General features: G+C 44.8%; 1 protein-coding gene across 4 annotated transcripts; it reads left to right on the forward strand.

Annotated features, from left to right (window-relative positions):
- The first annotated feature begins 736 nt into the window (after positions 1-736).
- Positions 737-17,584, forward strand: Spink8 (serine peptidase inhibitor Kazal type 8 (putative)). Of its 4 annotated transcripts, none has more exons than XM_040740010.1 (7): positions 737-824; positions 3,681-3,757; positions 8,787-8,842; positions 10,551-10,672; positions 13,139-13,181; positions 13,856-13,946; positions 17,323-17,584. In XM_040740010.1, exons 2-6 carry the CDS (start codon positions 3,691-3,693, stop codon positions 13,883-13,885), a joined length of 318 nt encoding a protein of 105 aa, XP_040595944.1. In that variant the 5' UTR covers positions 737-824; positions 3,681-3,690; the 3' UTR covers positions 13,886-13,946; positions 17,323-17,584. The 4 variants fall into 4 exon arrangements, with proteins under 4 accessions (XP_040595944.1, XP_040595943.1, XP_040595942.1 ...); XM_040740009.1 differs by lacking the exon at positions 737-824 and adding an exon at positions 3,256-3,365; XM_040740008.1 differs by lacking the exon at positions 737-824 and having other exon boundaries at positions 3,491-3,757.
- The last annotated feature ends 3,659 nt before the right edge of the window (positions 17,585-21,243 follow it).

Genomic DNA, 21,243 nt, shown 5'->3' on the forward strand with positions numbered 1-21,243 from the left:
ACACACATACACACACACACAGATTCTATTAGGCAATTACAGACTGTTGTAAGTAAATGCTTCAATAAGGTAAATATACAAGTCCCAGGCCAGGCTGGGCTAGATCAGACCCTCTCTCAAAATCTCCTTCCCCAAAAGATGAATATGTTTGACTCTGGGTACAATAATTAACTACATATGTGTATATGGTAATTAATATGGTTTGTAATTAACTGAAGCATTCCTGAATGTAGTTATTGAACAAGATATGGTAACCCATGCCTGTAATCTCAGTCACTGAGAGGAAGAAGCAGGAGGAGAGAATTTCATTTACACAGTGAGGCTTGGCCTACAGAGTGAGAACTTATCTCAAAAACTGAAACCAGGGCCAGAGAGATGACTCAGCAGGTGGGGAATTTCCTGTTCTTCCAGAGGACACAAGTTCGGTTCCCAGCACCCAGTCTGTAATTTCAGCTCCAGCAGATCCAATGCCTTCTTCTGGCATCCACAGATATCCACAAATATTTGGTAGATACACACATAAAAATAAAATTACTTCTTTTTCCATACAGGGTTTCTTTATATGCCCTTGGCTGTCCTGGAACTAACTCTGTAGACCAGACTGGCCTCGAACTCCCAGTGATCCACCTGCCTCTTCCTTGAGTGCTGAGACCAGAGACATGCATCACTACACCCCTGGCTTGTATTTATACTTTTGAACTTCAACCCTCACTGTCTTCCACTGCCAGGCACCGTCCTCTGCGACAACACCTACTGCCTGCCAGTTTGCTATTTCCTGGTCACCTAACAGGTCTGCCTGTCAGCAACTGCCGCAGTCACAGCAGGTAACATGGACTAATCAACTGGTAACTTTGTTTTAGAATGAAGGGGTGTTTTATGATTCTTTTTCATTCAGGGAAAGGCTTGGGCTGAAATTACGCAGCTAGACCATGTGTCTGGAAAGTGTGCAGGATGAAGAGAATGTCAAAATATGCAGTATATGAAGAATAGCACGTGCCCTAACCATCTCAATACTGCAAGTGAGCTCCTGCTACCAACTCTCTGGGTATCATTTTGGGAATTTCACTGGTCGATAACTATTAACACCGGAGCAATACATGATCAAAGTTTAAGAGTATGGCAGTGGCCGGGCGTTGGTGGCGCACGCCTTTAATCCCAGCACTCGGGAGGCAGAGGCAGGCGGATCTCTGTGAGTTCGAGACCAGCCTGGTCTACTGAGCGAGTTCCAGGACAGCCTCCAAAGCCACAGGGAAACCCTGTCTCGAAAAACAAAAAAAAAAAACCAAAAAAAAAAAAAGAGTATGGCAGTGAGTGTCTGGGATTCTGTTCTCTTTCTTTTCTTACCATCTGTTGCCTTACAGGTCACTCCCCAGAAGTAATTGCAACTTTAAAACAGTTCATCAAAAAACTCTTGGCATTTATCCATTCATTTTACAAATATTATTAACCATTTCTGGTATCTTATTAATTTTGGCTTTAAAAGTCATTTTCTTTCTTTTGTTGTTATACAGTGAGACACATAGCTTTATTTAATAATGTATAAAAAGTTGAACTTGGGCACAGTGGCACATTCCTTATTTAGCCATAAGCAATGTGGCTGAAAGTCTCTTCCCATGCTGAGGAGCTGGGTCTGAGCCCTTGTCATCATGCTTTGCTGTATGGCAATTGTCTCCACAGTTCTTCCCCTCGGGCTGCCTGTGGCCACTTAACAGTACAAGGGGACTGAAAACAATTTCGGTCTCCTCTTCCCTGATACAAAAGAGCCTTCAGAGCAATGGGCTCCATAAAAATTAGCTTCCATGAAGTCTGCTGAAATCACCATACCCTAACCCACATGACAAGGAGTTGACATTGCTGTTCCTACTCCACCGCTGGTATTCTCACTGCTGATGTGATTTTGGCCCTCTTTCTGCCTTTCTGACTGAGCTAAATGGTTCCTTTAAAGCTGGAAGGTTTTGCAGGGTGATTTGCATGCAGTCTTTCTGACTGAGGGATGGGGACCCCGTTTTCATCACCATTCTGGAAGATTCCTGCAGATGTGACAGCAGTCCCACTTTGTTTTTTTGTTTTGTTTTGTTTTGTTTTGTTTTGTTTTTTTTGGTTTTTCGAGACAGGGTTTCTTTGTGGCTTTGGAGGCTGTCCTGGAACTCACTCTGTAGACCAGGCTGGTCTCGAACTCACAGAGATCCGCCTGCCTCTGCCTCCCGAGTGCTGGGATTAAAGGCATGCACCACCAACGCTCGGCCAGCAGTCCCACTTTGAAGTGTCTTCAGCACACTGTTCCTAACAAAGCCCCTGCTCTGGAGAAAACACCATGCTGTCTTAGAACTTCATTGTTCACAGGTTCCTAGCAAGATTTGTGCTGTGAGTTACTTCTGCCAGGTGGTGGTGGCGCACACCTTTAATCCCAGCACCTAGGAAGCAGAGGCAGGTGGGTCTCGGTGAGTTCCAGACCAGCCTGGTCTACAAGAGCTAGTTCGAGGAGAGCCCCCAAAGCCACAGAGAAACCCTGTCTCAAACCCCTCCCCCAGAAAAAAAGAGTTGCTTCCACTACTGGTCACAATCAGACAATGGTCTGAACACTAGTAACAGTCTTCCATGTTCTTTACAATTTCTCTTCCCTAGCCAGGTGGTGATGGCACACACCTTTAGTCCCAGCACTCCAGAGGCAGACACAGGCCAATCTCTGTGAGTTTGAGGCCAGCCTGGTCTACTGAGCAAGTTCCAGAACAGGTTCCAAAGCTACAAAGATATCCTATCTCAAAAAACCAAACCAAACAAAAGAAAAAAGAAAAAAAAGAATTTTTCTTCCTTAAAATTATTCTACCATTTTCTTTAGCCAATATGATACCAAAAGAGGAACTAGTAGGTTGCTCCTCTAGATGCCTATTCTGTACATGTCCTCTAAAAGCAATGTTGAGAATGGAAAAACAGAAAAGCTGCTTGGTGTTTTGTTGCTTTTACAGAAGCACAGAAAACATAAAATATAGACATGTGCTCATACACAGAGTTGGGCTTAAAGAATTTGATCAGTTAGATTGCTGGGGAGGCATAAGGAAAAAGCACATAAAAGAAGACACGGATATTGGATGCATGCCTGTAATCCCATACTGAGGCCCGAGGATTATTTGCCTGAACTACAAAGTGAGTTAAAGGGTAGCCTAGGCTACAAAATGAGACTCTATCTTAAAGCAAACAAAGAAACAAATAGCTTTAGTAATGGCTTGGATTTGGAGTACATGAAAAAAGGGTTGAGTGACCAGAAAGACTGACAAAACCAGGCTAAAGAGAGGTCCCATAGCCATCTCGTGAAAATATTCCTAAGAACATTTGGTCATCTGTACAACACTGGATGTCCTGGTCCTGTGAGTCTAAAGACAAGCTACTGAGTAGAGCGACTTATAATTCATGCTGTTGCAGTCCATGCTGCAGCAGTGCTGATTCTGCAGCTGCTTATTAGGATGCAGAAGGCCGCCCTCCCTCAGAGAACTCTGAGGACCAAGGGAGCTGGACAAGTCTTCCAGCATCGAGCGATAAGATTCACCCATGCTGTCTTTACCCTTGAGGTTGTTGCTTCAGGCAGGAGGAGTACCTCCCACAGCTAAAACCACATCAGGCTGGAGAGCAGTCAGGCCTGTCTTCCTTTATTGCTGTCACCAAATGCCCGCTTGCTTCCACAGATCTGTCACCATGAAGGCGGCCTTCTCAACTGCCCTCCTTGTTCTGGCCATCTCAGTGGGGACTTCCTTTGCAGTTGGTGAGTTACGAGTTCTTGTTCTATCCATATTTTCTGCACTAGATCTAATCTATTTAAAAATTAGAGGTGCACATGCCATGCAGAGTCGTTCATTATCTGCAGTGCCGGAAATTGAACGGAGAGCCTTGTGCGCTGTAAACTGAGCTACATCCCCAGTCACCATTTAAATTTAGCTGATTACTAATTCCTCATGCTACGGATGAAGCTGAAATCCAGACAAAAGGTTCACACAGAGTTGCTAAGTATCAAAACTGAGAGTTGAATCCCAGCCTCTAAAATCCAGAGCCACTGACTTTACCAAAGTACTAAGTTATCAAGAGGACATTCAGTCCTAGGGAGCATTCATTTTCAGTTTGTATCTGTCCACATCCCAAACCCCAAAGAACTCCCATAGACTTTGGAGAAGGAGATTCTGATGTTCTCTGGCTAATGACAGACCATTTTTAGCAAAGGTGGCTGAGGACCTCGCATCCTTTCCCAGTTAGACTCCCCGGTGCCTCACTCATCTTTAGCCCCATATTTACCATGGCGACTGTCTCTCACATCGGACCCCCCCACCCCCTGCGAGGTTCACACCTTGAAAAGCTTGGTAAAAAACTGAGAACTACTATTCATGTCTCGAATATCTCCTCTCCCTCCATATCCAATGTAATCCTGTCTGGGGGAAGCTAGGTTCATTTCCCTCTCACTTTGGGCTCAGTCCTAACCCCCTGTGCTACTGAACACAACACCGCCCACCAGCCTTCCACCTTGTGCCCCTCTGATGAATGGTTCAATCCTTGGGCCTTGTAGGTAACCAGGTCCTAAGCCGGGAGACCTGCAGCAGGGTAGTAGTATATCCTGGACCCTGCTACCCAGGGGCTAGAAGCAGCCTGACTATTGTCATGCTGAACGGGTCAAACATTGACTGAGTCCCACTCTCCCACCCAAAGAAGGAGTGACCCTGTCACCCAGCTAACTTCAGTATACTTTCTTATCCTGGTCACACAGCACAAGCCACATATTAGAGTATTGACTAAACCTGCTTCCTCACAATGCAAAACCTTTCTTTCCCTCATAAACCTTTAAAGATGGACGCATTGCTTTTCTGTCAGCAATGAAGCATCTTGCCCAGATCTTCACACTGCCTCTGTGCCTGTGGATTGTTGAGGGTTAATAAATCTCTTTCAGCCAGGTGGTGGTGGCGCACGCCTTTAATCCTAGCGCTCAGGAGGCAGAAGCATGTGGATCTTTGTGAGTTTGAGGCCAACCTGATCTACAAAGCGAGATACAGAGCAGCCAGGACTGTTACACAGAGAAACCCTGTCTCAAAAAGGGGTGGGGTGGGGTGGGGTGGAGAGATGGTTCAAAGGTTAAGAGCATAGGCGGCTCTTCCAGAGGTCCTGAGTTCAATTCCCTTCAACCACATGGTGGCTCACAGCCACCTGTAATGAGATCTAGTGCCCTCTTCTGGCATAACACTGTATACATAATAAATAAACAAATAAGTCTTTAAAAAAAGAAAGAAAAAAAAACAAGCAAAATCTTTCCTGAAAAACAATTCAACTCAGTCTCTCTCTCTCTCTCTCTCTCTCTCTCTCTCTCTCTCTCTCTCTCTCTCTCCCTCTCCCTCCCCTCTCCTCCTCCTTCCCTCCCTCCTCAAAAATCTAACAGTGCCTGCCTTCTGTAGCAAACACTCCATCTTTCCTGCTAGTTGTGTGGCCTTATGTTTTCTCCAGGGAGCTCACGTCTAGTAACTAAGTCCAGAAGACAGGACTCGTGAGCCACATGAGGCCAAGCTTTCCTTCTGCAGTGAACAATGGCTCCCCTTCAGCGCCCATTCTCACCTCTGTTCCTTGAGAGGGGTTTTGTATTAAACTGTTCCTTTGTCTTGTACTTAATCCTCTCCCTTCCTGCCCCCAAGCTGTGTCTTTCTCCTCTCAGAATTGCGGAGCCCACAGCAGGGCCAGCTGATGACTAAGCAGTTTTGTGCTTGGCCAGGAAACAGAAGTATGATAAGAAGTTCACAAAACAGCTTCTCAACTCAACAAAGGCTGAGACCCTTTTGGAGGATAAGGGACAAAAAGGGAGACTCTTAGGTGATAAGGAGCCACCTTTAGTCCTACATGACCTGCATTCAGTCTGATTGAAAGCATCAGACCAAGAAGGCATGGGAAGCTGGGACCTGTACCAGGTGACTGTGTCAAACTTTATCACAGTGGGACAGAGTCTGGAGTGAAGAAAATGTCAGCATGGCGTCCTTTATGACGGCCAGTTTTGCTCTGTTCTGTCCCACTGTCTTTTTTTCTCAGCGTTCGCTACAGCATTAAGCAAGACATCTGTGTGGCCCATTAGCTAGATGTCCTGTCTGAAAAGGAACACTGGTTATAAAAGAATTGTTTCTCAGCCCAGCTGTCGTGGCGCACGCCTTTAATCCCAGCACTCCGGAGGCAGAGGCAGATGAGTCTCTGTGAGTTCAAGGACAGCCTGGTCTACAAGAGCTAGTTCCAGGACAGCCTCCAAAGCCACAGAGAAAGCCTGTCTAGAAAAAAAACAAAACAGAAAAAGAATTGTTTCTCTCAAGCCTGAGAGAATGTTTGCTTGGTAACAGCTTGAATTACTGAAGGCATCATCCATATTGCTCCAAGATCTTTAATACTATGCTGGGTTTCCCAGCACCTAGCACACTTATTACATATCCAAGAAATATATGCTTTGTGCTGGAAACTAAGCTAGACAGGTTTGTGTAGCAGTAATGTCCCTGGACTCACAGTATGATACACCAAGGGTGGGAGATATATGATATCAAGACAGCACACACCTTTACTCCCAGAACTCATGAGGCAGAGGCAAACAGATCTCTGTGGATTTGAGTTTGAGGCCAGCCAGGTCTACAGAGTGAATTGCAGGATAGCCATAGCTATATAGAGAGGATTAAGGGTACAGGGAGGGATATCATCAAAGAACTTCCCTGTCTCAAAACAAAACAAACAAACAAATCATAGCACCCACCTAGCCATTAGCAGAGCTTAACAGCTGACTCTACATAGAGCCAAACTGAACTATGAGACATGAATTATGCACTAGTGGGAGAACTGATATCACAGCATACACATTATATGACTTGAAGTTGTATGACTCAACTCAATATATACAATTCTTTTTTTTTTTTTTTTTTTTTTGGTTTTTCGAGACAGGTTTTCTCTGTGGCTTTGGAGGCTGTCCTGGAACTCGCTCGGTAGTCCAGGCTGGTCTCAAACTCACAGAGATCCGCCTGCCTCTGCCTCCCGAGTACTGGGATTAAAGGCGTGTGCCACCAACGCCCGGCCAATATATACAATTCTTTACATGCTAAATAATTACATAATTACTTAATTATAAAGCTTTATATATGGCCGGGCGTTGGTGGCGCACGCCTTTAATACCAGCACTCAGGAGGCAGAGACAGGCGGATCACTGTGAGTTCGAGACCAGCCTGGTCTACCGAGTGAGTTCCAGGACAGGCTCCAAAACAATACAGAGAAACCCTGTCTCGAAAAACCAAAAAAAAAAAAAAAAAAAAGCTTTATATATGATATACATATGAGTTGCAGAGATGTAGTCAGACCTTCCTTGGTGGGACTACCAGCCCACAAATAATGACATGGAGACTTATTATTCATTATGAAAGCTTGGTCGTTAGCTTAGACTTGTCCCCAACTAGCTTTTATCACTCAAATTAACCTGTTTCTATTAATCTACTTTCTACCACATGGCTTTTACTTCTCTCCTTTTCTGTGTGTCTGACTTGTTCTGCCTGGATTCATTTCTAGTTCCTCTCTCTTTGCCTGGAAGTCCCGCCATTCAGCTCTTTATTAAACCAATCTGTGGATGCCTTGGCAAAGACACATCTTCACAGAGTACAAGATTATCCCACCACATAAAGATGCTCTGAATTGAGTATGTAAGCTAGTGAAACTCAGTGTCTTTCAAGACATCTCATTTTAGTATTACAGATCATTTATAACTTAAGATGTATGTTCTTAAACAACTAGTGAAAATACAAGTGGCAGGGTGGTTGAGGGTGACTTAGTTGATAGAGTGCTTTCCAGCATGCAGAAAGCCCTGGGCTCAGCTGGGTGTTGGTGGCGCACGCCTTTGATCCCAGCACTCGGGAGGCAGAGGCAGACAGATCTCTGTGAGTTCCAGGACAGCCTCCAAAGCCACAGAGAAACCCTGTTTCGAAAAAACAAAAAAATAAATAAATAAATTATTTTATGTGCATGAATGTTTTACATGCATGTGTGTTTGCCACCATGTTTGGGAACTGGCATTGTCTGAGCACTGCTTTCACACGAGCACTGTGTCTGAGCACTGCTTTCACATGAGCACTGTGTCTGAGCACTGCTTTCACATGTGTACTGTGTCTGAGCACTGCTTTCACACGAGCACTGTGTCTGAGCACTGCTTTCACACGAGCACTGTGTCTGAGCACTGCTTTCAGAGGCCAGAAAAAGGTGTCAGGTGCTCTGGAACTGGACTTACGGTTGTGAGCCACGCTGTGGGAGCTGAGAGCTGAACCTTGGTCTTCTGCCAGAGTAATAAATGCCATCTCTCCAGCCTCAAAAAATATGTAAAAACATCTTTATGAAATCCAGTACTGCAAAAAATAAATATATACCAATTGTAAAAAAAGAATTTTAAAGCTAGGCAGTGGTGGTGCACACCTTTAATCCCAGCACTCAGGAGGCAGAGGCAGGCAGATCTCTGAGTTCAAGATCAGCCTGGTCTACAAAGCTACAGACCTTGTCTTGAAAAAAAAAAGTTTTAAAAATGACAAGAAAAAAACCCTAAGGTTTTGGAAGTTATTTGCCCAAGAAGGGACAGTCAGGTCTCTACTTTCTAACTCTTTTCATTTCTATGGAGGTCAGCTCATGCTGAAGGGGAACCCTGGGCTCTGGTGAGGAGATGGGATGCTCTCAATGACAAGCAGGGCCTCCTTCACCTAGCCTTTTCCCTTGAGGACACAGACCGGGAATAACTCTCCGGTGTGCATGGCATTGCCTTCCAGATTTCTATCTTCCTATGAGTGCGCGCCTGACTGAGGAGCTCTTCCAGGAGACGAAGGTGAGCTCCACTTCCCAGGTTGCCAAGAACAGGAATGGAGAAAGACCCAGCTTCCCTCCCAAGTCCCTGGGAGGTGGGGAGCAGGGGGGCCATGCCTGGGAACACCACGATCCTAAGAGAATCCCAGAGTATGTGCAGCTCATTTGGTTGCCCCTAGGGGCTCTTCCTACACAGTACTCCAATCTGCAAGCCTCCTGGGTTAACCATCACTAAATGCATGAGGAGGTCATGGTTCAAATTCAGGTTGATCCCAGCCAGATAGATGGTGGTGGTGCACACCTTTAATCCCAGTATTTGGGAAGCAGAGGCAGGCAGATCTCTGAGTTCAAGGCTAGCCTGGTCTACAAAGCTAATTCCAGGACAGCCAGGGCTACACTGAGAAACAGTATGTGGAAAAATAAAAGCAAAATTCAGGTAGGTTGGTCCCATCATCTCCATGGTGATATCCAGGACACATGTATGCCACCCTCACTCCAAACCTCATGCAGCATTCTTTGTCAGCTCCGAGTCTGAGCCTTGCTATGACACGTTTGAACACACTTAACGAAGTACAGATTGTAAGTCATTCACCAGTGCTCAGAAGCAACACCAGTTTTTCCAGGCATGGTGGCACACACTATTAGCCCCAGCACTTAGAAGGCACAGGTGGGAGGTTCCCTGTGAGTTTGAGTCCAGCCTGGTCTACACAGCGAGTTCCAGGACAGCTGAAAATATATAGAGACTATGTCTCAAAAAACAAAATCAAATAGCAAAATACAAAAAAGTAGAGCCGGGCGTTGGTGGCACACGCCTTTAATCCCAGCACTCGGGAGGCAGAGGCAGGCGAATCTCTGTGAGTTCGAGACCAGCCTGGACTACCAAGCGAGTTCCAGGACAGCCTCCAAAGCCACAGAGAAACCCTGTCTCGAAAAACCAAAAAAAAAAAAAAAAGTAGAAATATCAAAAATAAAAATGGAGACAAAACACCAAAAAGAGATTTAAAAGGAGAAATCTGCTCCATTTTTTAGGAATTCCTTTCCTTTTTTCTTTCTTTCTTTTTTTTTTTTTTTTTTTTGGTTTTGCGAGACAGGATTTCTCTGTATTGTTTTGGAGGCTGTGCTGGAACTCACTCTGTATACCAGGCTGGCCTTGAACTCACAGAGATCCACCTGCCTCTGCCTCCCCAGTGTTGGGATTAAAGGCATGTACCACCAACGCCCGGCCCCTTTCCCTTTTTTCTTAAAATTTTATTTTATGTGTGTCTATATGGATATATGTCACAAGTGAACAGGTACCCATGGAAGCCAGAGGATAGCCTGGAGCTGGAGTGACAGGCAGTTGTGAGCCGTGTTATATGGGAGTTGGGAACTGAACTCTGTTCCTCTGGAAGAGCGGCCAGTGCTGAGCCGTCCATCGCTCCAGCTCCAGAGACGCCTGTTTGGGAAGACCTTTCCCAGCTTGTGCTCTCTGTACTGCAACGATCACTCTTTGTGGTCTGTAGAACAGAGCTTCTCCCTAATAAGGAACCAGCGGGAGACTGGGGACTGCACAGAGTACCTGTTACAGTCATGTAGGATCAACAGTAAGGACCACGATAAATGTGGAGGATACGAAGCCTGTTCTCTAAACTCCTGGCCTGGTGTTCCTTGCTCCGCCGCCCCGTCCCTGCTACCAGTAACAACGACCAAAGGACCCGGTGATGGAAGCAGTGCTCTGTGTCTCACTTCAGGTCTTGTGCAACAAGAATGTAAGGAAGTGCTGGATGCTTTCCTACTACAAGCCCGACGAGCCTATATGTGGCACTGACCAAGTTACCTACGGCGGTGAGTGCCATCTCTGCTCCAGAGTTCTGTAAGTCTCCATTTTATCATACCTGCCTCAGCCAATTCCCACTAGATCTTCCCTCACACCCTACACTACCTGCTTCTGCGTTTCTTCCCGCTCTCCTCTGTCTCCGAGAAGGTGAATGGGATCCCATTTCTGCATCACAGCGGTCAGAGCAGTGTCTGGAGGGGACAACGAGCAAGTGGAGGTAGCAAGAAGGCTTAGCACTCAGTCATGTGACCACAGCCCAGTTGGCTCACCAGGCCAAAGAACAGCCTGATGAGGTAGGCTAGTGAGATAGATGGCTCAGCGGGGAGCCGCACTTGACACCGAGTCTGATGACTTGAGTTTGATCCGTGGTGGAAGGACGGCCCTACATTCCAAAAGCTGTCCTCTGACCTACACACACACACACCACGGCACACACGTGACCATGCACACACACACGAGCACACACACAAATATGGGAGGTAATAATAACACTTCTTAAAGAAGAGGAGGAAGAAGGGAGGTGGGCAAAAAAGGAGGAAGGGGAGGGGGAGGAAGAAATGGTAAGGAGTTTTCCCAACTACTGTGTACCAGTTAACACAGGCGTGCACCACTACCTCCCAGCCTGCGTTTTATTTATTTAGGAAAGAGGCACTTGCAGCCGGGCTTGGTGGCTCACACCTTTAATCCCAGCACTCAGGAGGCAGAGGCAGGTGGATCTCTGTGAGTTTGAGGCCAGCCTGGTCTACAGAGCGAGTTCCAGGGTAGCCTCCAAAACAATACAGAGAAACCTTGTCTCAAAAAACCAAAAAAAAAAAAAAAAAAAAAAAAAGGAAAGAGGCACTTGCACATGCCAAGTGCACATGTGGAGGTCAGAGGACAACTTGAAGGAGTTGTCTCTCTCCTTCCCACTCTAGGGAGAAGCTCAGATTGTCACCTTGGCAGCAGGTGGGTTTACATGCTCACCCATTTCATCAACCCTGTTAGGGTTTGGTTTTGTTTTTTTAAATTTAGTTTTCTTGTTTTTGAGAATTTTATACATAATACCGTATTTACATCATTCCCTCGTCCCTCTCCATCTCCTGTGTGTCCTCTCCACAATCCCTCTCCATTTCCTTCATTATTATTGTTGCATGTAAATGAGCGGCTAGAGCAGATGCCAGAACAGGCTGCTCAGTAGTCTCTCAGAGATCAGGCCTCAATTTCAGTTTCCTGAGGCTGAGCAAGCAGTTTCTGAGAGAGCCACGAGCAGAGGGCAATTAATCACTGGTGCCCCTGACAACGGGGACAAGGGAGACAGGATGCACCGAGCCTGGGCCACTGAGCCAGCCCCCACAGCAGCTCAAGGACAAAGCCTGGGGCTTGTCCAGGCCTGCCCAAAGATGGAAAACTGTAGCCCTGACCAGACCCTAACTACCCCGGCCAATTAGAATGCACTAATATGATTGCCACTGGCTTGAGCCAATCATATCTAAGACAACCCGCCGTAGGAACTCCCCTAACTACCCTGGCCAATTAGAATGCACTAATATGATTGCCACTGGCTTGAGCCAATCATATCTAAAACAACCTAACTGCCCTAGGAACTCCCCTTCAGTTGTGCTTAAAAGGAGCCTATGGCAGGTCCCAGCAGCATGCTGGAATAAATATGCTCTTGCCTATTGCACACATGGATGGTGGTCTTTTGTGGGACCTCTTCAAGACCCTAACAGTAAACACGCATGCACGCACACCCTACTGAGTTCATATATGTTTGCTTACGTGTACTTGTGTTTAGGGCTGACCACCTGGGGTGGGATAACCTAAGAGAGGGGCTTCTTCCCGGAGAAAACCGATCCTCATCCTCTCAGAAGTCACTGGCTGTAGCTCATCATCTAGGGTGGGGCCTTGTGAGATCCCCACCCCCTTGCCACCCCTACTGCCCATGTTAGCATGATGTGGTCATTATGCAGGTCTTGTTTCCCAGTAATGTGATTACCTGAACAAGATCAGTTGGGAGGTTTCGATCACAGATTTAATGTCTATATTTCGAGGTCTGCTAAGTTGTTTTTCATTTTTTCGTCACTCAGTTTAGATAATTGTGTTTCTGTGAAATTTTCATTGTCATCTAGGTTATCTAATTCATTGATACATATGTTCATAGTATTTTCTTCTTTAAGATCATTGTGTTCTTAAATGTGTATGGTTTGTGCATGTGCGAATATGCACGGGCACATACACATGCAAACATGACACATGACACATGTAAATAGAAGTCCTATGGAAGCCAGAAGAGGTCACTGGATCCCCTGGAGCTAGAATGTAGGCTGTGCCCAAACTCACCTTCTTCTGACCTCCATAGGTACACAGATATGAAGGCAAAACACACATGAAACAAAATAAAATAAATACTATATATATGTATATATACATATATATAAACTCACTGTCATTAACAAATATTTCTTTCTTGGTCATGGTTTATAGCATACAACATAACAAAAATAATCATAATTTTTCTTCCAGATATGACGACAGAACCATAATTAAAATGCATGATGGAGAATGTGTAAGTAAGGTCACTTTTCTTTTTTTTTTTTTTTAAAGTAAATCACATACATTTAACAGCTCGTTGTCAAGGATTTGTGAGTGGGAATTGCATATGTGCATGTGGTTTATGAATGAGTATTTGGGTATCTACACAGGAGTGTACATGTGGAGCCCAGAGCAGGCTGCCAGGTATCATTTTTGTGAGACTTTTTTATTTCCCTCTGCCCTGTTGCCTTGAGACAGGATATCTCCCTCTCAGAATCTACCTGCCTCAGTTCCCCAATGCTACTTACAGGGAGGGACTCACAGCCGTGCCCAGGTTTTTACTCAGTCCTGGGAATTCAAACCCAAGTCCTCACATTTGTGCAACATATTCTCTTAATCTCTGAGACGTTTCACTCGCCTCTGTTATCGAGGATTTGTAACAGTTTGTTAAGAATATTGTCAAAATGCATAAAGGGAGAGATAGTGGTAAAATGAAGCCAAACAACTGTCATACAGATTGAAAAAACTGGGAGGTTTGGCATTTGTCTTTGCTCCATTTATTTCTCTTCGTGGTTGATGAAGCATATTACACAGACTTGTAAACAACCTTCACCCATCATTCTTCAGAGTACATTACCAAGTTTAGACGTTTCTTTACACACCCCCGTGGCCATTACCACGTCTAACTAGTTCCTTGGCATCTTCCAGGGCATCCTACACCTTTCCCAGTCATCTTAAATATAAGAACTAGTCAACCTACAGCAATGTCAGAGCCAGCCTGGCAACTCGGAGAGATACTGTGAGTGAAGTGGGAGAATGGGAGGGATGGAGAGGGGGAACCAGGGGAGAGAAAGGAAGGAGAGACAGGCATTCTTAGACTAAAGAAAAAGAAAGTCCAATATGCTGCCTATAGAGATAGCCTAATGCACAGAGAAACAGAAAATAAGTGCATGTAACCAAGCCTAAAAATCAACGATAAAGTAACAGAAATTTGAACCTACAAGCTTGATGTGACCAAACAGAAGATTCTGGGGTCTTACCCTTGAGGTTAGAGACAGGTCAAACAGCAGGACCGCTGTCCATACACATTTCAAGACGCAGCAGGGGCTTCTGGGCACCCAGCACCGTGCAGGCTGCAACGTGAAGTAATGCTGTCTTTAGAGTCTGAGAGCTGTCTGCTGCTAGAACCTTCTTGCTCAGAACAAGGGAGGAACGGCCCTTGTGTCAAATTCAAGCCTTCAACTGCTGGGATTTATGGTTAACCTTAAGAACAAACTAAATCTTTTTATATTTTTATTACTTTAATTTTAAATAGCTTGCTTCACATGTCAATCCCAGTTGACCAGAGGATATTAAAGATATAGCTGGGCCAGACAAAGGGGTGTATACCTGTGATCCCGGCACTTGGAGATGGAGGCAGGAGGATCAGAAATTAAGGTCATCCTTAGTTATATAAGTTTGAAGTCAACCTGGGCTATATGAAACTTTGTCTCAAAAATAAACAAATAAAAACAAAAGAAAAAAAGAAAGAAAACGGGCCACAGAGGTAGTTTGGTAGTTCAGAGGACTGCTTGCTCTTCCAGAGGCCCTATTTAATTTCCAGGACCCACATGGTGGCTCACAATCGTCTATAACCCAGCTTCGGGAGATCCAATGCCCTTTTCTGACCTCCACAAGCACCAGGCACAAAATGGTGCACAGACACACGCACAAGCAAAGCACTCAGATGCATCAAAACAAAATAAAGAGCTGGGCGTCATGACACACACCTTTCATCCTAAAACAGGGGAGTAGTTCTGTGAGTTTGAGGCCAGCCTGGTCTACACAGCCTGTTCTAGGCCAACCAGGACTACATAAAGAGACCCTGTCTCAAAATCTGACGGTGGTGGTACAGGCCTTTAATCCCAGCACTTGGAAGGCAGAGGCAGGCCAGCATTGTCTACAAAGTGAGTTCCAGGCCAGCCAGAGCTACACAGTGAAACACTGTTTCCAAAACTAAAAGACAATAACGGAAAAACAAAAATTATATGACTTAGTAGAGAAACAATCCATTCTCCTGAATTATGAGTTAAACATTAAGACTATGATAGTTTTCTCTAGAACTGTGTTAGACAACATTTTATTTCCATGATTATTCCAGCTGATACCAGATCTCTGATGAATGAAGAACACTGTGGATGAGTTAGCAGACAGCTGGCAGAACCTGAAGGGATTTTTTTTTAAAGATTTATCACATATACAGTGTTCTGCCTCCAGGCCAGAAGAGGGCACCAGATTGAATTGTAGATGGTTGTGAGCCACCATGTGGTTGCTGGGAATTGAACTCAGAACCCCTGGAAGAGCAGTCAGTGCTCTTAACCTCTGAGCCATCTCTCCAGCCCCCCTGAAGGGATATTTTATCATCTCAGCATCCTATATCTCAGGCAAAAAACAAGAATATGCATCTTTATTTATTCACTTTTTTCTTTTTCCTTTTTGGGGTTTTGGTCTTGAGACAGGGTCTCACTATGTAGCCCTGGCTATCCTGGAACTCTCTATGTAGACCAGGCTGAATCTGAACTCACAGAGATCTAGCTGCCTGCCTCTGCCTTCAGGGTGCTGGAATTAAAGCCATGGACTATACCACCCTGCTTGTATATGTTCTTAATATTCAGGAAGAAATGACAAAAGAAATAGACAAAGACTGGTTTACAAAAAAAAGAGAAAGGCCAAATCTGAAATGCTAGCATTTGGGAGCTAAACAGGAAGACTGCAGATTTGAGATTAGCCTTGCCTCTACTGTAAGACCCTGTTTCTAAAACAAAAATCAGAGACAGAGACTGTGCAGTTGAGCTTGTTCTTGAGCTAACTGACATGTAAAGCCTGCACAGATGCTCTGGAATAACTAGACAAATTCAAATTGAGCCAATAATGAGATGCCAGTTCACTGGTTGCTAGAAAAAGTCAGGAGGTGGGTGAGTACCCAGTGCTAGTGGAGACAGAGTCAACGTTCCCTCAGTCTCTGGGAACAATGAGGACTTAAAGTCACTGGAGAACAGTCTCACGTGTTTTAGACAATGTAACAAATTATGAATATATGAATCTTACGGACCAGCATTTCCAAACCTAGAAAATGACAAAGGAATTTTCTCATAGCTTTGCAAAGTGACATAGAAATTTATGGCAATGTTTTGTTTTGTTTTGGGGGGGGTTCGAGAGAGGGTTTCTCTGTATTGTGTTTGGAGCCTGTCCTGGAACTTGCTTTGTAGACCAGGCTGGCCTCGAACTCACAGAGATCTGCCTACCTGCCTCCTGAGTGCTGGGATTAAAGGCATGCGCCACCAATGCCCGGCTATTATGGCAATGTTTATCATGGTGTGAAGCAAAAGAAAATGGATGGATGGATGGATGGATGGATGGATGGATGGATGGATGGATGGATGCCAGTTCCTCCCCAGATACTTGGACAAGCTCCCTATCTGTATCATACAACAGGAAGGAGGCTGGCTCTTACACCTAACCCCAGCCCTTCTTCCTGCCTGGTGTCACACCCTTTACAGGTATCTCCTCCCCCAGTTCCCTCACAGGAGCTTTAAAGGCACAATCCTTAGCTACATCTCATAGGCAAATAAGCAGAGGTCTGGAGAAGCCGTGTGATTTGCTTCAAACCCCCTGAGCTGAGACGCGATAGGGCTGCATGGAGAGTGTGGAGATACGTTTCCCATTCTGCTCTCCATGAAGCCAGTGGTCTAACCCTGCATGTCACGTGCCCCTCATCTAATGCCTATTCCTCCCATCTGCTCTGGTGTGGAGCTCTGAGAGGCTCCAAGTCCCCAGAATCACACAGACACCCACATGTTTTGTTCTCCTCTCTGCCCACATCCACTCTGCTATCTTTTCATCCTTCAATGAAATCAGAATGTCTCTAGTCAGCCTCAGTTCAGGGGTCAGGCTCAAAACAAACTTGAGCCGTGTCGGGTGGAGCAGATTGGCAACCCCAGCTACACGGGAGACTGGGGCAGAAGAATTGTAAACTCAACAACAAAAATGCTTGTAAACTCAACAACAAAAATGCTTGAGAAGAATATTCCCATTTAGTAAACAACACATACTGTGGTACAGACAGTTAACAGTGCAGTAGTTTTTCTCTTAATTTCACTCACTTCAATTTCTCTAAGCAAATATTTCTCTTACAGATTTACTCCTTGGAAGACTATGAATAAGCATAAAAGTTACTGGATTCTCAGATAGCCGAGTAAAGCATGAAGACTGAGTCGTCAAAGATACCCAATACTTTGGGGGACAAGGGCTGGAGGTCCTAGTACAGTACTTGCCTAGCATGTATGAAGCCTTAGGTTAAATCTCCAATGTTTGGAGAGAAAAAAAAGGATATAGCTCCTTGAGAAATGCATCCTATAGTAGAAGATACTTTACTTCTTCAATAAATTATTCTCAGCACAAGCTTGGTTGGTAAACATTTTCTCAGTTAATAAGAACCTTTTCTTGTCAGGCAGTGATGGTGCATGCCTTTGATCCCAGCACTCGGGAGGCAGAGGCAGGTGGATCTCTGTGAGTTCTAGGCCAGCCTGGTCTACAGAGTGAGTTCTAGGACAACCAAGGCTACACAGAGAAATCCTGTCTCGAAAAACCAAAAAAAAAAAACCAGATATTCTGTGTTCTCATTCCTCACAAAACCAATGAAATGCAAAATGAGGGAATAAATATCTCAGTAGCAACAATATTTACAAGCTAAGGGTTCTGGTTATATTAAGCTGGGTATTAACAGGTTAACCGGGTAACTATCAGCATGTCTCTTAACAACTACACCATAAAAGGGATTTAGATTTATTTTAAGTATGTGTATGAGTGTTTTGCCTCCATGTATGTCTGTGTGCCACAAGCACATGTGATGCTATTGTCGCCAGAAGAGGGAGTCAAATTCCTGGTAGTGGAGCTACAGATGGGTGTGAGATGCTATTGTCGCCAGAAGAGGGAGTCAAATTCCTGGTAGTGGAGCTACAGATGGGTGTGAGATGCTATTGTCGCCAGAAGAGGGAGTCAAATTCCTGGTAGTGGAGCTACAGATGGGTGTGAGATGCTATTGTCGCCAGAAGAGGGAGTCAAATTCCTGGTAGTGGAGCTACAGATGGGTGTGAGCCACCATGTGGATGCTAGGAATCAAACCCTGGTCTGCTCTAAGAGCCGCAAGTACTCTTAACTGCTGAGTCACTTCTCCAGCTCCAAAGATTTGTTTTTAGTTATGTGAGTGTGTCTAGATGTATACATGAACAGGTGCCCACAAAAGCCATGGGCACTAGACCCCCTAGAGCTTGAGTTGCATGTGGCGGAGCTACCTGACTTGGAGCCTCTGCAAGAGCATCACATGCCCTTGACCACTGAACTGTCTCCAACTTGAAGCTCAGGGTTTTACTGGAAGAAAACCTGTTGAGTATGAAATTGCAGTGATTCTGGCGGTAGTAATGCTTTTAAATACTTCCCAGTAAGGCATCTAAGATTCAACTTAAGTCGGGTTGGATGGAGCAGGTCTGCAACCCCAGCTACATGGAAGACTGGGACAGAAGAATTACAAATTCAAGGAGAATTGCAAATTCAACAACTAACATGCTTGAGAAGCATATTCGCATTTAATAAACGGCAGCAACAACAAAAAGACATTGCAGGTTGCTAAGGAAGGAAAAAGTCACCAGCTGTCTTATCCAGCTCTGAACCCTGTGAACTATAATAAAGACTAGCATGGCAAGATACACCCCGTAAGTGCAATACTGGCAAAGGAAGATGGGCTTACCATCTGTTTTCTGACTGGGTTTGAGGCCTGCTTCATAAAAGGAAATACAAGTCTGCTACTGCAAATCTGGCCAAGGGAGTACAAATATTATACAAGCCAATGGACCAGGATGCCTGCTGTAAGATGGTGTCTTCTAGCCATGGCAGGGAAGCTGCACCCGTGAAAGCTCAGCAATATGATTTCCTAAACAAGACCTGCATAATGACACCACCAGTTGTCATGCCAACATAGATGGAAGAAACTTCTTAAGTCCCCACTCCGAAATTAAGAGCTACAGGTAGTCAATGCCAGCTGAGAATCAGTTTTCTCCAGGCACGGGCTCCCTGATAGCTTATCCCATCTCAAGTGTTTAGCCCTACCTGTGTACATATGAGCAGTCAGTAAGTTTTATAAAAGTTATAGGCAGTTGTGAGCTGCCGTGTGGGCAATGAGAACTGAGCCTAGATCCTCTGCAAGAGCAGCAAGTGCTCTTAATCACTGAGCCATCTCTCCAGCAGTTTTCAGTTCTTGATGTTGCCAAGACCCAACAGATTTGATGATAATTATGAAATGGTGAAAGTACTGTGAAAATTTTGATTCAGTTTTATTGGGACTCAGGAAGTTCCCTGGTAGCTTTTCAGTCTTCATTTTGTGAGTCTAAACTCAGTTGGGAAAAATCTCCTATTAAGAGGTTAGTTAATGATGGGTGAAATGTTCAGTCATTATGCTAGCCTGCCCTGTTAACTGGCAGGATGCACTGAGGTGGCACTCTGGCCAGCCCAGAGTACTGTGAGAACCACGCAGGTGCAAAGGACTCCTTTAAAGGACTGCCCCCTGCCCCCTTATGCTCTCTTTTACTCTTGTCTTACTCTCCTCCCCCCCCCTCTCATATCTTATCTCTCTCTCAGCTCTGGACGGGTTGGTTATACCTCACACCCCCCCCCTTTCCTTCCCTGTCCACCAATAAAACTCCACATGGGATAGTTGAGTCACGGTTTGTGTCTCGTTACTGGATAAACCTAGACATTTTAACAACAATGGGCACATGGCAGCAGCAGCTCACAACTGTCTGTAACTCCAAGATCCGACACCCTCACTGACATACATGCAGGCAAAATACCAATGTACATAAAATAAGCTTAAAAATAATATAAGCAGCCGGGCGTTGGTGGCGCATGCCTTTAATCCCAGCCCTCGGGAGGCAGAGGCAGGCGGATCTCTGTGAGTTCGAGGCCAGCCTGGTCTACAGAGCGAGTTCCAGGACAGCCTCCAAAGCCACAGAGAAACCCTGTCTCGAAAAACCAAAAAAATAATAATAATAATAATAAGCTTAAAAATTGAAAACTAGAACAAAAATTTGCCTGGAAGCCAGTAGAATCTCGATATTGAAGCATTTTCTAGATATGTGGGTATAAAACAATGTTCTGATGTCTTCCATTTTCGGTACTGACATATATGCTTTTATTATTATTGCTGTTGTTTCAAGTGAAGCTCCTAAGCCTCTGTATTGAAGTAACAGAGTTAGAAGGAAGGCATATCTGGTTCTCACATTAAGCTACAGTCTCTGTCAGCTCCTTAGATTATCAAGAGACCTAATAATTTGATCTCCGTCTACCTGCCATTCCTTCTTGTTGTTTCTTTTTTATTTTATTTTTATTTTATGTGCACTGGTGTTTTACCTGCATGTATGTCTGTGAGAGGATGTCAGTTCCCCTGGAATTGGAGTTACAGACAATTGTGAGCTGCCAGGTGGGTGCTGGGAATTGAACCTGGGTCCTCTGAAAAAGCAGTCAGTGTTCTTAATCGCTGATCCATCTTTCCAGCCATTGTTTTTATTTTTCAAGACATGGTCTCCCTACAGAGCCCTAGCTGTCCTGGAATTCACTACATGAGCCAGGCTGGCCTTGAACTCATAGAGATCTGCCTGCCTCTGCCTCCCGAGTACTGGAATCAAAGGTGTGCACTACCACAGACCCTGGCTTCTTTGCTGGTCCTTAACACCAGTTCTGAATAAACCACTTCATCCCCCTAAACTATATTTGCCCTTACTTTTATTATGCAGGTCTGTTGTCGAGAATGGTCAACCATCTTCCACTATGAGTTTGTTTTATGTGCATGTAGAAGCCACACAGGCTGAAGAAAAACTGAATTAGGACAATCGTTTTAAAGCTAGTGAAATCTCATACTCTAGGGCTATGTTAACAAGGATGAACAAAAGGAGAATTGAGTTTGGTCCATCTGGGAAGACTAAAACAAATGTCTGACTAGTAGCTAATGGTAAGGTTAATTTCATCTTGTGAAAGCAGAAATGGACTCATGCCTTCACCAGACA

The sequence above is a fragment of the Mesocricetus auratus genome, unplaced genomic scaffold (assembly GCF_017639785.1).
Source record: "Mesocricetus auratus isolate SY011 unplaced genomic scaffold, BCM_Maur_2.0 Super-Scaffold_100691, whole genome shotgun sequence".
In the NCBI taxonomy this organism is placed as follows: domain Eukaryota; kingdom Metazoa; phylum Chordata; class Mammalia; order Rodentia; family Cricetidae; genus Mesocricetus; species Mesocricetus auratus.